This window comes from Engystomops pustulosus, chromosome 7 (genome assembly GCF_040894005.1).
Source record: "Engystomops pustulosus chromosome 7, aEngPut4.maternal, whole genome shotgun sequence".
NCBI classification, from domain to species: domain Eukaryota; kingdom Metazoa; phylum Chordata; class Amphibia; order Anura; family Leptodactylidae; genus Engystomops; species Engystomops pustulosus.
In genome coordinates, this window is record NC_092417.1 from 2,407,262 (window position 1) to 2,423,326 (window position 16,065).

The 16,065-nt window shown below is 51.0% G+C and overlaps 1 protein-coding gene across 1 annotated transcript in view; it reads right to left on the minus strand.

The window, feature by feature from the left end:
* The window catches only part of NPR1 (natriuretic peptide receptor 1), a 70,155-nt gene extending 54,517 nt beyond the window's left edge, over window positions 1–15,638 (minus strand). Inside the window, exon 1 of the mRNA XM_072114478.1 lies at window positions 14,116–15,638. Within this exon, the coding sequence (XP_071970579.1) occupies window positions 14,116–14,812 (697 nt within the window). The 5' untranslated portion in view covers window positions 14,813–15,638. The remainder of the gene's footprint in view (window positions 1–14,115) is intronic.
* Between the last annotated feature and the right edge of the window lie 427 nt (window positions 15,639–16,065).

A 16,065-nucleotide genomic window follows, 5' to 3' on the forward strand; every position in this document is an offset into this window, starting at 1 on the left:
GCAGCGGCGCCATCACTGAGAATACAGCCTATCCATCACTAGAGAGCAGCGGTGTCATCACTGAGAATACAGCCTATCCATCACTAGAGAGCAGCGGTGCTATCACTGAGAATACAGCCTATCCATCACTAGAGAGCAGCGGTGCCATCACTGAGAATACAGCCTATCCATCACTAGAGAGCAGCGGTGCCATCACTGAGAATACAGCCTATCCATCACTAGAGATCAGCGGTGCCATCACTGAGAATACAGCCTATCCTTCACTAGAGAGCAGCGGCGCCTTCACTGAGAATACAGCTTATCCATCACTAGAGAGCAGCAGTGCCATCACTGAGAATACAGCCTATCCTTCACTAAAGATCAGCGGTGTCATCACTGAGAATACAGCCTATCCATCACTAGAGAGCAGCGGCGCCATCACTGAGAATACAGCCTATCCTTCACTAGAGATCAGCGGTGTCATCACTGAGAATACAGCCTATCCATCACTAGAGAGCAGCGGTGCCATCACTGAGAATACAGCCTATCCATCACTAGAGAGCAGCGGTGCCATCACTGAGAATACAGCCTATCCATCACTAGAGAGCAGCGGCGCCATCACTGAGAATACAGCCTATCCATCACTAGAGAGCAGCGGTGTCATCACTGAGAATACAGCCTATCCATCACTAGAGAGCAGCGGTGCTATCACTGAGAATACAGCCTATCCATCACTAGAGAGCAGCGGTGCCATCACTGAGAATACAGCCTATCCATCACTAGAGAGCAGCGGTGCCATCACTGAGAATACAGCCTATCCATCACTAGAGATCAGCGGTGCCATCACTGAGAATACAGCCTATCCTTCACTAGAGAGCAGCGGCGCCTTCACTGAGAATACAGCTTATCCATCACTAGAGAGCAGCAGTGCCATCACTGAGAATACAGCCTATCCTTCACTAAAGATCAGCGGTGTCATCACTGAGAATACAGCCTATCCATCACTAGAGAGCAGCGGCGCCATCACTGAGAATACAGCCTATCCTTCACTAGAGATCAGCGGTGTCATCACTGAGAATACAGCCTATCCATCACTAGAGAGCAGCAGTGCCATCACTGAGAATACAGCCTATCCATCACTATAGAGCAGCGGTGTCATCACTGAGAATACAGCCTACCCATCACTAGAGAGCAGCGGTGCCATCACTGAGAATACAGCCTATCCATCACTAGAGAGCAGCGGTGCCATCACTGAGAATACAGCCTATCCATCACTAGAGAGCAGCGGCGCCATCACTGAGAATACAGCCTATCCATCACTAGAGAGCAGCGGCGCCATCACTGAGAATACAGCCTATCCCTCACTAGAGAGCAGTGGTGCCATCACTGAGAATACAGCCTATCCATCAGAGACTAGAGAGGAGAAGTGTCATGGCTGAGGGTGGAGATGCGGGCACACTTTCCCTATTATATGGATGTGATCTCCGCTGCTCTGTAGTAGCCAGGGGTCCCCTATAGGGCGCAGCTTCAGCTCCTGACTGACATTTGCCCTCAGTAATCAGGACGGGGCAGTAGCAGGGGGTAATTAGCGGTGTCCATGCAGGGGACACTATAGCCCTGGACCCGCTCAGTGTAATTGGTATCTGAGCCTCGGGCTCCCGGAGCCTCTGCTGGTGGTGCATTATGTGGGATAGGACACGGCCACCTTCATCTGCTCTCATGACTGGGCCCCTCGGGCTGGGCCCCCGGGGATCTCCTGAGTGTAACAGATTCGTTCTAACCTTCTCGTTATTATCGCTGTCGCTTCATTCAGCAGCGGAGGGAGGGGAGGACGCATTGTTCTGCTCTCAGGTTATTAGCAGATGCTCTCACTCCATGGTGCGGGGGTGCCGGGCAGGGATAGAGGGGCAGTGGGTGAGGGCAGGAGGTGAGGGGCGGTGGGTAAGGGCAGGGGTTGAGGGCAGCAGGTGAGGGCAGTGGGTGAGGGCAGGAGGTGAGGGGCGGTGGGTAAGGGCAGGGATAGAGGGGCAGCGGGTGAGGGCAGTGGGCGAGGGCAGGAGGTGAGGGGCAGCGGGTGAGGGGCAGCAGGTGAGGGCAGGGGTTGAGGGCAGCAGGTGAGGGCAGTGGGTGACGGTAGGAGGTGAGGGGCGGTGGGTAAGGGCAGGGGGTGAGGGGCAGCAGGTGAGGGCAGGGGTTGCGGGCAGCGGGTGAGGGTAGGAGGTGAGGGGCGGTGGGTAAGGGCAGGGGGTGAGGGGCAGCGGGTGAGGGGCAGCAGGTGAGGGCAGGGGTTGAGGGCAGCAGGTGAGGGCAGTGGGTGAGGGGCGGTGGGTAAGGGCAGGGGGTGAGGGGCAGCGGGTGAGGGCAGCAGGTGAGGGCAGGGGGTGAGGGCAGGAGGTGAGGGGCGGTGGGTAAGGGCAGGGGGTGAGGGCAGGAGTTGAGGGGCAGCAGGTGAGGGCAGGGGTTGAGGGCAGCAGGTGAGGGCAGGGGGTGAGGGGCAGCGGGCCAGGGCAGGGGGTGAGGGGCAGCAGGTGAGGGCAGGGGGTGAGGGGCAGCAGGTGAGGTGAGGGCAGGAGGTGAGGGGCAGGGGTTGAGGGCAGCAGGTGAGGGCAGGGGTTGAGGGCAGCAGGTGAGGGCAGTGGGTGAGGGGCGGTGGGTAAGGGCAGGGGGTGAGGGGCAGCGGGTGAGGGGCAGCAGGTGAGGGCAGGGGTTGAGGGCAGCAGGTGAGGGCAGTGGGTGAGGGTAGGAGGTGAGGGGCGGTGGGTAAGGGCAGGGGGTGAGGGGCAGCGGGTGAGGGCAGCAGGTGAGGGCAGGAGGTGAGGGGCGGTGGGTAAGGGCAGGGGGTGAGGCGCAGCAGGTGAGGGCAGCAGGTGAGGGCAGGGGGTGAGGGGCAGCAGGTGAGGGCAGGGGGTGAGGGGCAGCGGGTGAGGGAAGGGGGTGAGGGGCAGCAGGTGAGGGCAGGGGGTGAGGGCAGGAGGTGAGGGGCGGTGGGTAAGGGCAGGAGTTGAGGGGCAGCAGGTGAGGGCAGCAGGTGAGGGCAGGGGGTGAGGGGCAGCAGGTGAGGGCAGCGGGTGAGGGCAGGAGTTGAGGGGCAGCAGGTGAGGGCAGCAGGTGAGGGAAGGGGGTGAGGGGCAGCAGGTGAGGGCAGGGGGTACTCTGATATCAGGGGCAGCTGCTAGGTAATAGTGGGTAAGGGATCACTAGGTCATAGATATAAGTAGGAGGGAGGCACAGTACAGACTAGAACTCAGCGCCTCTTACCCACTGATATGTACTATGCGTAATTAGTGCCTCTTACCCACTGATATCTAGTACAAAGTGCATCCTACCCACTGACATATAGTACTGAGTGCCTCTTACCCACTGACATATAGTACTGAGTGCCTCTTACCCACTGATATATAGTACTGAGTGCCTCTTACCCACTGACATATAGTACTGAGTGCCTCTTACCCACTGATTTTATGCACTAAGCGCCTCTTACCCACTGATTTTATGCACTAAGTGCCTCTTACCCACTGATATCTAAGTACTAAGTGCTTCTTATCCAGTCATTTATAGTAATAATTGCCTCTTACCTATTGATATCTAAGTACTAAGCGCCTCTTACCCACTGATCTCTATGACCTCGGCCACCGCATTGTACTGAGCAGTGAGTAAGCAGCAACTAGATTTTAGGTATTAGAGGGTAAGAGACAGTCAGTACTTATAGGTCAGTGGGTAAGAGACAGTCAGTACTTAGGTACCAGTGGTTACAGTAGTTGTGTATCAGTGGGTAAGAAGCAATTACTACATATAGGTCAGTGGGTAAATGGCAATTAGTATTTATAGGTCAGTGGGTAAGAGACAGTCAGTAATTTTAGGTCAGTGGGTAAGAGGCAATTAGTAATTTTAGGTCAGTGAGTAAGAGACACTTAGTACATATAGGTCAGTGGGTAAGAGGCACTTAATATTATAGGTCAGTGGGTAAGAGGCACTTAGTATTTATAGGTCAGTGGGTAAGAGGCACTTAGTATTATAGGTCAGTGGGTAAGAGGCACTTAGTATTTATAGGTCAGTGGGTAAGAGACACTTAGTACTTATAGGTCAGTGGGTAAGAGGCAGTCAGTATTTATGGGTCAGTGGGTAAGAGGCAGACAGTATTTATAGGTCAGCGGGTAAGAGGCACTTAGTACATATAGGCCAGTGGGTAAGAGGCACTTAGTATTTATAGGTCAGTGGGTAAGAGGCAGTCAGTATTTATAGGTCAGTGGGTAAGAGGCACTTAGTACATATAGGCCAGTGGGTAAGAGGCACTTCGTATTTATAGGTCAGTGGGTAAGAGGCAGTCAGTATTTATAGGTCAGTGGGTAAGAGGCACTTAGTATTTATAGGTCAGTGGGTAAGAGGCAGTCAGTATTTATAGGTCAGTGGGTAAGAGGCAGTCAGTATTTATAGGTCAGTGGGTAAGAGGCAGTCAGTATTTATAGGTCAGTGGGTAAGAGGCACTATTAGATGTCATTATTCGGAGGGGGTGGGGTGGACACTGATGGGTCTTGGGGTAATGAGCGGTTTCCTCAGCTTCTGGTCTGTGACCCGGTAATTATCGGGTATCTTTGCCTTGTGGTAAGAGCAATGAGATGCAGACGAGGCGGCAGCGTGAGGGTTAAACCTAAGGTGGCCGAGGAAGCGGTGGCCGGGATCCTTCCGCAGGATGAGGGGTGGAAGCCGCTGTCAGGGAGTGCGAGGCTTCCTTCCCGAGTGTGAGTGTTTACATCAAAGTGTCTTATGTCAGCATCTGACGTGTGACGCGTGGAGCCGACGTGCAAGGATCCGAGTCACACATACGTGTGCAGCGACATAACCAACCACGTAACGGTATCACTACCCCGAAACACGCGCATAGGTGGCACCGGGGGCAGGACACGTCACCGCGTGGTACATCACACCCACGGGATTAGATACATCATCACTGAGCCATGAGAGGGGAGACATAAGGGGGTCCCCGTCCTCGTCCTGCCGTCAGGACATAGTTACAGGCGGCTCCGGGCTCTCACCATAGGCTCGTAGTTTGGATCATTGAGGCTGCGGTAACATAAAGTACTCCATGGCAATCGCTCTCTCCATCGCTTCCCCGAGCCTCAAGATATAAAATTAAAGAGCATCTACCACCAGGATGAAGGATTGTAAACCAAGCACACTGACATACTGGTGTGTGCCAACTCCGGCAGAAGATGCTTTGAAAAAGAAAAAGAGGCTCATTTCCATAATGTAAAAATAAGGTCCTAAGAAGCTAAAAGAATAGCAGAACCTGCAAGAGGGGGCGCACACCAGTATGTCAGCGTGCTTAGTTTACAATCCTTCATCCTGGTGATAGATTTCCTTTCAACAAAAATAATATTCCTAAATTGTCAAAAAAATCTTCTAATGACAAAAATTGACGTGTGAGGATTATATAGAGCTGTGATCACATGAGGAGGAGGAGGAGACGTGTGAGGATTATATAGAGCTGTGATCACATGAGGAGGAGGAGGAGGAGACGTGTGAGGATTATATAGAGCTGTGATCACATGAGGAGGAGGAGGAGACGTGTGAGGATTATATAGAGCTGTGATCACATGAGGAGGAGGAGGAGGAGGAGACGTGTGAGGATTATATAGAGCTGTGATCACATGAGGAGGAGGAGGAGACGTGTGAGGATTATATAGAGCTGTGATCACATGAGGAGGAGGAGGAGGAGACGTGTGAGGATTATATAGAGCTGTGATCACATGAGGAGGAGGAGACGTGTGAGGATTATATAGAGCTGTGATCACATGAGGAGGAGGAGGAGGAGACGTGTGAGGATTATATAGAGCTGTGATCACATGAGGAGGAGGAGACGTGTGAGGATTATATAGAGCTGTGATCACATGAGGAGGAGGAGACGTGTGAGGATTATATAGAGCTGTGATCACATGAGGAGGAGGAGACGTGTGAGGATTATATAGAGCTGTGATCACATGAGGAGGAGGAGGAGGAGACGTGTGAGGAGTATATAGAGCTGTGATCACATGAGGAGGAGGAGGAGGAGACGTGTGAGGATTATATAGAGCTGTGATCACATGAGGAGGAGGAGGAGGAGACGTGTGAGGATTATATAGAGCTGTGATCACATGAGGAGGAGGAGGAGACGTGTGAGGAGTATATAGAGCTGTGATCACATGAGGAGGAGGAGGAGACGTGTGAGGATTATATAGAGCTGTGATCACATGAGGAGGAGGAGGAGGAGACGTGTGAGGATTATATAGAGCTGTGATCACATGAGGAGGAGGAGGAGACGTGTGAGGATTATATAGAGCTGTGATCACATGAGGAGGAGGAGGAGGAGACGTGTGAGGATTATATAGAGCTGTGATCACATGAGGAGGAGGAGGAGACGTGTGAGGATTATATAGAGCTGTGATCACATGAGGAGGAGGAGGAGGAGACGTGTGAGGATTATATAGAGCTGTGATCACATGAGGAGGAGGAGACGTGTGAGGATTATATAGAGCTGTGATCACATGAGGAGGAGGAGACGTGTGAGGATTATATAGAGCTGTGATCACATGAGGAGGAGGAGGAGACGTGTGAGGGTTATATAGAGCTGTGATCACATGAGGAGGAGGAGACGTGTGAGGAGTATATAGAGCTGTGATCACATGAGGAGGAGGAGGAGGAGACGTGTGAGGGTTATATAGAGCTGTGATCACATGAGGAGGAGGAGACGTGTGAGGATTATATAGAGCTGTGATCTCATGAGGAGGAGGAGGAGGAGACGTGTGAGGATTATATAGAGCTGTGATCACATGAGGAGGAGGAGGAGACGTGTGAGGATTATATAGAGCTGTGATCACATGAGGAGGAGGAGGAGGAGACGTGTGAGGATTATATAGAGCTGTGATCACATGAGGAGGAGGAGGAGACGTGTGAGGATTATATAGAGCTGTGATCACATGAGGAGGAGGAGGAGGAGACGTGTGAGGATTATATAGAGCTGTGATCACATGAGGAGGAGGAGACGTGTGAGGATTATATAGAGCTGTGATCACATGAGGAGGAGGAGGAGACGTGTGAGGATTATATAGAGCTGTGATCACATGAGGAGGAGGAGGAGGAGACGTGTGAGGATTATATAGAGCTGTGATCACATGAGGAGGAGGAGACGTGTGAGGATTATATAGAGCTGTGATCACATGAGGAGGAGGAGACGTGTGAGGATTATATAGAGCTGTGATCACATGAGGAGGAGGAGACGTGTGAGGATTATATAGAGCTGTAATCACATGAGGAGGAGGAGGAGACGTGTGAGGATTATATAGAGCTGTGATCACATGAGGAGGAGGAGGAGACGTGTGAGGATTATATAGAGCTGTGATCACATGAGGAGGAGGAAGAGGAGACGTGTGAGGAGTATATAGAGCAGGTATATGAGGAGGAGGAGACGTGTGAGGAGTATATAGAGCAGGTATATGAGGAGGAGGAGACGTGTGAGGAGTATATAGAGCAGGTATATGAGGAGACGTGTGAGGAGTATATAGAGCAGGTATATGAGGAGACGTGTGAGGAGTATATAGAGCAGGTATATGAGGAGACGTGTGAGGAGTATATAGAGCAGGTATATGAGGAGACGTGTGAGGAGTATATAGAGCAGGTATATGAGGAGACGTGTGAGGGGTATATAGAGCAGGTATATGAGGAGGAGACGTGTGAGGAGTATATAGAGCAGGTATATGAGGAGACGTGTGAGGAGTATATAGAGCAGGTATATGAGGAGACGTGTGAGGAGTATATAGAGCAGGTATACGAGGAGGAGACGTGTGAGGGGTATATAGAGCAGGTATATGAGGAGGAGATGTGTGAGGGGTATATAGAGCAGGTATATGAGGAGACGTGTGAGGAGTATATAGAGCAGGTATACGAGGAGGAGACGTGTGAGGGGTATATAGAGCAGGTATATGAGGAGGAGATGTGTGAGGGGTATATAGAGCAGGTATATGAGGAGGAGGAGACGTGTGAGGGGTATATAGAGCAGGTATATGAGGAGGAGGAGACGTGTGAGGAGTATATAGAGCAGGTATATGAGGAGACGTGTGAGGAGTATATAGAGCAGGTATATGAGGAGGAGACGTGTGAGGAGTATATAGAGCAGGTATATGAGGAGACGTGTGAGGGGTATATAGAGCAGGTATATGAGGAGACGTGTGAGGAGTATATAGAGCAGGTATATGAGGAGACGTGTGAGGAGTATATAGAGCAGGTATATGAGGAGGAGGAGACGTGTGAGGAGTATATAGAGCAGGTATATGAGGAGACGTGTGAGGAGTATATAGAGCAGGTATATGAGGAGGAGACGTGTGAGGGGTATATAGAGCAGGTATATGAGGAGACGTGTGAGGAGTATATAGAGCAGGTATATGAGGAGGAGGAGACGTGTGAGGAGTATATAGAGCAGGTATATGAGGAGGAGGAGACGTGTGAGGGGTATATAGAGCAGGTATATGAGGAGGAGACGTGTGAGGAGTATATAGAGCAGGTATATGAGGAGGAGACGTGTGAGGGGTATATAGAGCAGGTATATGAGGAGGAGACGTGTGAGGAGTATATAGAGCAGGTATATGAGGAGGAGACGTGTGAGGAGTATATAGAGCAGGTATATGAGGAGACGTGTGAGGAGTATATAGAGCAGGTATATGAGGAGGAGGAGACGTGTGAGGAGTATATAGAGCAGGTATATGAGGAGATGTGTGAGGAGTATATAGAGCAGGTATATGAGGAGGAGACGTGTGAGGGGTATATAGAGCAGGTATATGAGGAGACGTGTGAGGAGTATATAGAGCAGGTATATGAGGAGACGTGTGAGGGGTATATAGAGCAGATATATGAGGAGGAGACGTGTGAGGAGTATATAGAGCAGGTATATGAGGAGGAGGAGACGTGTGAGGGGTATATAGAGCAGGTATATGAGGAGACGTGTGAGGGGTATATAGAGCAGGTATATGAGGAGGAGACGTGTGAGGGGTATATAGAGCAGGTATATGAGGAGACGTGTGAGGAGTATATAGAGCAGGTATATGAGGAGACGTGTGAGGGGTATATAGAGCAGGTATATGAGGAGACGTGTGAGGGGTATATAGAGCAGGTATATGAGGAGGAGGAGACGTGTGAGGGGTATATAGAGCAGGTATATGAGGAGGAGGAGACGTGTGAGGAGTATATAGAGCAGGTATATGAGGAGGAGACGTGTGAGGGGTATATAGAGCAGGTATATGAGGAGACGTGTGAGGAGTATATAGAGCAGGTATATGAGGAGGAGACGTGTGAGGAGTATATAGAGCAGGTATATGAGGAGACGTGTGAGGAGTATATAGAGCAGGTATATGAGGAGACGTGTGAGGAGTATATAGAGCAGGTATATGAGGAGGAGACGTGTGAGGGGTATATAGAGCAGGTATATGAGGAGGAGGAGATGTGTGAGGAGTATATAGAGCAGGTATATGAGGAGGAGACGTGTGAGGAGTATATAGAGCAGGTATATGAGGAGGAGACGTGTGAGGAGTATATAGAGCAGGTATATGAGGAGACGTGTGAGGAGTATATAGAGCAGGTATATGAGGAGGAGGAGATGTGTGAGGAGTATATAGAGCAGGTATATGAGGAGGAGGAGACGTGTGAGGAGTATATAGAGCAGGTATATGAGGAGGAGACGTGTGAGGAGTATATAGAGCAGGTATATGAGGAGGAGGAGATGTGTGAGGAGTATATAGAGCAGGTATATGAGGAGGAGACGTGTGAGGGGTATATAGAGCAGGTATATGAGAAGACGTGTGAGGGGTATATAGAGCAGGTATATGAGGAGGAGGAGGAGACGTGTGAGGGGTATATAGAGCAGGTATATGAGGAGGAGACGTGTGAGGAGTATATAGAGCAGGTATATGAGGAGACGTGTGAGGAGTATATAGAGCAGGTATATGAGGAGGAGGAGACGTGTGAGGAGTATATAGAGCAGGTATATGAGGAGGAGGAGACGTGTGAGGGGTATATAGAGCAGGTATATGAGGAGATGTGTGAGGAGTATATAGAGCAGGTATATGAGGAGGAGACGTGTGAGGGGTATATAGAGCAGGTATATGAGGAGACGTGTGAGGAGTATATAGAGCAGGTATATGAGGAGACGTGTGAGGGGTATATAGAGCAGATATATGAGGAGGAGACGTGTGAGGAGTATATAGAGCAGGTATATGAGGAGGAGGAGACGTGTGAGGGGTATATAGAGCAGGTATATGAGGAGACGTGTGAGGGGTATATAGAGCAGGTATATGAGGAGGAGACGTGTGAGGGGTATATAGAGCAGGTATATGAGGAGACGTGTGAGGAGTATATAGAGCAGGTATATGAGGAGACGTGTGAGGGGTATATAGAGCAGGTATATGAGGAGACGTGTGAGGGGTATATAGAGCAGGTATATGAGGAGGAGGAGACGTGTGAGGGGTATATAGAGCAGGTATATGAGGAGGAGGAGACGTGTGAGGAGTATATAGAGCAGGTATATGAGGAGGAGACGTGTGAGGGGTATATAGAGCAGGTATATGAGGAGACGTGTGAGGAGTATATAGAGCAGGTATATGAGGAGGAGACGTGTGAGGAGTATATAGAGCAGGTATATGAGGAGACGTGTGAGGAGTATATAGAGCAGGTATATGAGGAGGAGACGTGTGAGGGGTATATAGAGCAGGTATATGAGGAGGAGGAGATGTGTGAGGAGTATATAGAGCAGGTATATGAGGAGGAGACGTGTGAGGAGTATATAGAGCAGGTATATGAGGAGACGTGTGAGGAGTATATAGAGCAGGTATATGAGGAGACGTGTGAGGAGTATATAGAGCAGGTATATGAGGAGGAGGAGATGTGTGAGGAGTATATAGAGCAGGTATATGAGGAGGAGGAGACGTGTGAGGAGTATATAGAGCAGGTATATGAGGAGGAGACGTGTGAGGAGTATATAGAGCAGGTATATGAGGAGGAGGAGATGTGTGAGGAGTATATAGAGCAGGTATATGAGGAGGAGACGTGTGAGGGGTATATAGAGCAGGTATATGAGAAGACGTGTGAGGGGTATATAGAGCAGGTATATGAGGAGGAGGAGGAGACGTGTGAGGGGTATATAGAGCAGGTATATGAGGAGGAGATGTGTGAGGGGTATATAGAGCAGGTATATGAGGAGATGTGTGAGGAGTATATAGAGCAGGTATATGAGGAGGAGACGTGTGAGGGGTATATAGAGCAGGTATATGAGGACACGGTTACATGTATGTAGAGTTTGGCTCGCTGTTGTCCTCTCTGTCACGTGTTGCGCTCGCTCGGCCTGTGTTTCGGGCGGAGGTGATGTGTTTGTCGCCGGTAACAATACGTCTGAGTGGTTGGCTCGGCGCCCTCAGTCACAGGAAGCTCTGATGCCCCCCCCCCCTTGTACCTTATTATTGTTTGTTATAAAATGGCCGCCCTCTGCCAGTTTCTGGTTATAGTAACTGGTTACTGATTCACTGGGCCTGTAACTATGTGACTCCCCCAAAGTGACTAACCCTTTCCCTGCCGGAGAGGACAGTGTAGTGTAATGTGTAGATCCAGAGGTCCTGACCCACCACAATGGACCCTGGAGAACTACACATCCCAGCAGGTGTTGTCGGCACATGTTGGGTTCTGTAGTTCTCTGTGAGTGCTGATCATGGAGAGGCAGCGGCCAGCGGAGGGTTTGGGGCTACACCCCTGGAGCGCAGATTTCGGCGTAGTTCTCGGCAGGCGTGGAGACTTGGCAGCGCGCGGCTGTGATGCCTCCTGTCACTGAGGAATTTTGCTGATCCCAAACTCCTCCAGGAGATCTTAAAAACTCATTAATGGCAGATTTGTCGTCGTTTTTTACTTGTGTCACCAGCGAATTAACCTCTCGGGGTGAAGATTCACGTTACGTGGAGCCGGAGCGGAGCTCACGAGTCGCTGCCCGTTACCAGTAATCAAGATCCGAGGGGGGGGGAGGGGGGGGGATTAAACTTTAATGTCATTTTAACTGCAAAAAGTTAATTTGTTTTTGAACGATTCCTTCAATATTAATTCAGCAGCGAAGAGAGCGGCTCCGGGGACCCCCGACGTACAGGCTGAGCAAATAGCAGGATCCGACTCTGCTGCATGTACACGGCTGAGCTGAGGAGGTCAGATATAGCAGGGCCGACTCTGCTACATGTACACGGCTGAGCTGAGGAGGTCAGATATAGCAGGGCCGACTCTGCTACATGTACACGGCTGAGCTGAGGAGGTCAGTTATAGCAGAGCCGACTCTGCTACATGTACACGGCTGAGCTGAGGAGGTCAGATATAGCAGAGCCGACTCTGCTACATGTACACGGCTGAGCTGAGGAGGTCAGATATAGCAGAGCTGACTCCGCTACATGTACACGGCTGAGCTGAGGAGGTCAGATATAGCAGAGCGGGAGGAGAACTCTGTCTAATGCACCTGGTCACTAGAAGATGTAGCAGAGCTGACTCTGCTACATGTACACAGCTGAGCTGAGGAGGTCAGATATAGCAGAGCGGGAGGAGAACTCTGTCTAATGCACCTGGTCACTAGAAGATGTAGCAGAGCTGACTCTGCTACATGTACACAGCTGAGCTGAGGAGGTCAGATATAGCAGAGCGGGAGGAGAACTCTGTCTAATGCACCTGGTCACTAGAAGATATAGCAGAGCTGACTCTGCTACATGTACACAGCTGAGCTGAGGAGGTCAGATATAGCAGTGCTGACTCTGCTACATGTACACGGCTGAGCTGAGGATGTCAGATATAGCAGAGCGGGAGGAGAACTCTGTCTACTGCACCTGGTCACTAGAAGATGTAGCAGAGCTGACTCTGCTACATATACACGGCTGAGCTGAGGATGTCAGATATAGCAGAGCAGGAGGAGAACTCTGTCTACTGCACCTGGTCACTAGAAGATGTAGCAGTGCTGACTCTGCTACATGTACACAGCTGAGCTCAGGAGGTCAGATATAGCTGAGCAGGAGGAGAACTCTGTCTACTGCACCTGGTCACTAGAAGATATAGCAGAGCTGACTCTGCTACATGTACACGGCTGAGCTGAGGATGTCAGATATAGCAGAGCGGGAGGAGAACTCTGTCTACTGCACCTGGTCACTATAACATATAGCAGAGCTGACTCTGCTGCATGTACACGGCTGAGCTGAGGATGTCAGATATAGCAGAGCGGGAGGAGAACTCTGTCTACTGCACCTGGTCACTATAACATATAGCAGGCTGACTCTGCTGCATGTACACGGCTGAGCTGAGGATGTCAGATATAGCAGAGCGGGAGGAGAACTCTGTCTACTGCACCTGGTCACTATAACATATAGCAGAGCTGACGCTCCAAGGTGCAAAATAGATGATAAAAGACACAAAAAAAAGTCCTGACTGTGTCCAATGCAGGAGAGCTGACAGTCAGAAATTGTTCATACATGCATAGCAGAGCACAAATGTGCAGATGTAGCAGAGCTGGCCGTCAGAAATGGTCACATAGCAGAGCACAAATGTGCAGATGTAGCAGAGCTGACCGTCAGAAATGGTCACATAGCAGAGCACAAATGTACAGATGTAGCAGAGCTGACAGTCAGAAGTCGTCATACAAGGTCCTCGGTTACATAGCAGAGCAGAAATGTGCAGATGTTGCAGAGCTGAGAGCCAGAAGTTGTCACATAGCAGAGCACAAATGTGCAGATGTAGCAGAGCTGACTGTCAGAAATGGTCATACATGGTCCGCAGTCACATAGCAGAGCAGAAATGTGCAGATGTTGCAGAGCTGAGAGCCAGAAGTTGTCACATAGCAGAGCAGAAATGTGCAGATGTAGCAGAGCTGACAGTCAGAAGTCGTCATACATGGTCCTCGGTTACATAGCAGGGCACAAACGTACAGATGTAGCAGAGCTGACTTTGTCACCTGATAACAGGATGTGTCATTGTAACACCTACTATATTGCAACGTTAAGCGGTCAAAGAGTTAAGTAACACACTCGGCTCTGCTACATCAGCGTATAACTCTCTATAACCCCAGAACATTTCCCAGAATTCGGAATGTTTTCAGGAATTACTCACTGCGACTCTTCTGCACAATGTCCTGGATGATGCCGGTGAAGTTGGTCGGTTCTGTCTCGTTGATGTTCATGTCGGCGACGCTCATGTTCTTGAGTTTTCTCAGCTCCACGTAGGGGCCCTCGATGGTGAAGTAGCAGGGCCGGTCATCCTGCTTGTCGGCGCTGTACAGCACCATGGCGCGCTGGCTCCAGTTGTATTGTTGGTGGAGTTGGACGACAAACTGCCCCAGCTTCAGGTAGATGGGACCCATCCTGGTGGTAAACTTGTACTCCTCGTCTTTGTCACCAAAGCCATAGGCGCTGGCCCCGGCCGTGATGAGCGGGACCTTCCAATGACTGGTGAAGCGACCCACCGGGGCGGCCGAGTACATACAACCCGGCCCGATGAACACCGCAGGCTTGTAGGTGAACTGAAAGTCCACGGCCACCAACGGGGCGGAGGCGTCCGAACATCTCCCGTATTTATTCTCACTGTTCCCGAACACCGGCCACACGTGGAGGTCGGGCAGAAGCTCCGAGTCATTGTTGATGCGCTCAATGGCCAGTCTGATGGCCGGTCCGACTCTGGGCTGAGCCCACGGGTACTGGGAGTTGGTCTCGGGTAGCACCACGGCCAACGTTAAATTCTGAACTTTTTGGGAAGAGCTGTGTCGGACGCAGCAAGCCAGCAGCCATGTCAGCACCCAAGCTCCGGGCATGGTTAGAGGGGCCGCATGCTCCAGGTGCCCCCGCAGAAAGGTGAGCGAGGAGAGGAGTGGAGCCGCCGCCGGAGCGCTGAGCTCACTGCTGCCCCTCGGATACACGCACACTCTTGTTAATCATCTCCTCGTCTGTGTGAGAAGAGAGCGCCGCACTCAGCCATTAGATTCCCGCTGCTGGAAGTAACTGGAGGACAGGATCCCGATTATCCGGAGGCTGTGGCTTCCTTTTTTCCTTCCCCTGACTCTGTGACAAAGGGGTTGTTATCACAAGCCCTGCTGCTTAACCCTTCGCCGGCTACATGTCACAATCTACTGGGGAGCATCCAGGTCTCTCCACGGGGGCTCTCGGAGGAGGCACGGAGGAGGCACGGATACTCCCAACCCTGAAACTTGGAGGGGACCCAGATTCTTTCTGGAGAGCAGAACCAAGAGATCCAGCGTTTTTTTCCCCCACGCGAAAGAAATATTTATCCGGAGATGAAATAATATTTTAGAATTGGATAAAGAGTGAAATTCCCAGGAAGTTCTCCCCGCGGAGCCACAGGTAACGACCAGACAGGGATGAAGGGAGAAGGAAGGGAGTCGCCTGGGAGGGGGAGCGCTCAGGGGGGAGTCGGGGTGAGGAGGTTGGGGGGGACACAGAGGAGGATGAGCAAGAAGAGGAGGATGGAAAAGTAACGAGGGAGAAGGGAGGAGAGGCAGGTAGGATGAGAAGGGAGAGGGGAGTGCGGAGGGGACGGGCACCGGAGGGACACAAAGTCAGGAAGGTGACAGCAGCGACACGGAGGAAGGAAGGAGCCCCCCGAGCTGCAGGATGATGATAACTACAACCACAGCCATCAAAGAGGGTGTAATACAGAGAGTGGGAGGGATGGGGGGTGTTATACAGAGAGTGGGAGGGATGGGGGGTGTAATACAGAGAGTGTGAGGGATGGAGGGTGTTATACAGAGAGTATGAGAGATGGAGGGTGTTATACAGAGAGTATGAGAGATGGAGGGTGTTATACAGAGAGTATGAGGGATGGGGGGTGTAATACAGAGAGTGTGAGAGATGGAGGGTGTTATACAGAGAGTATGAGGGATGGAGGGTGTAATACAGAGAGTGTGAGAGATGGAGGGTGTTATACAGAGAGTATGAGGGATGGAGGGTGTTATACAGAGAGTATGAGAGATGGAGGGTGTTATACAGAGAGTATGAGGGATGGGGGGTGTTATACAGAGAGTATGAGAGATGGAGGGTGTTATACAGA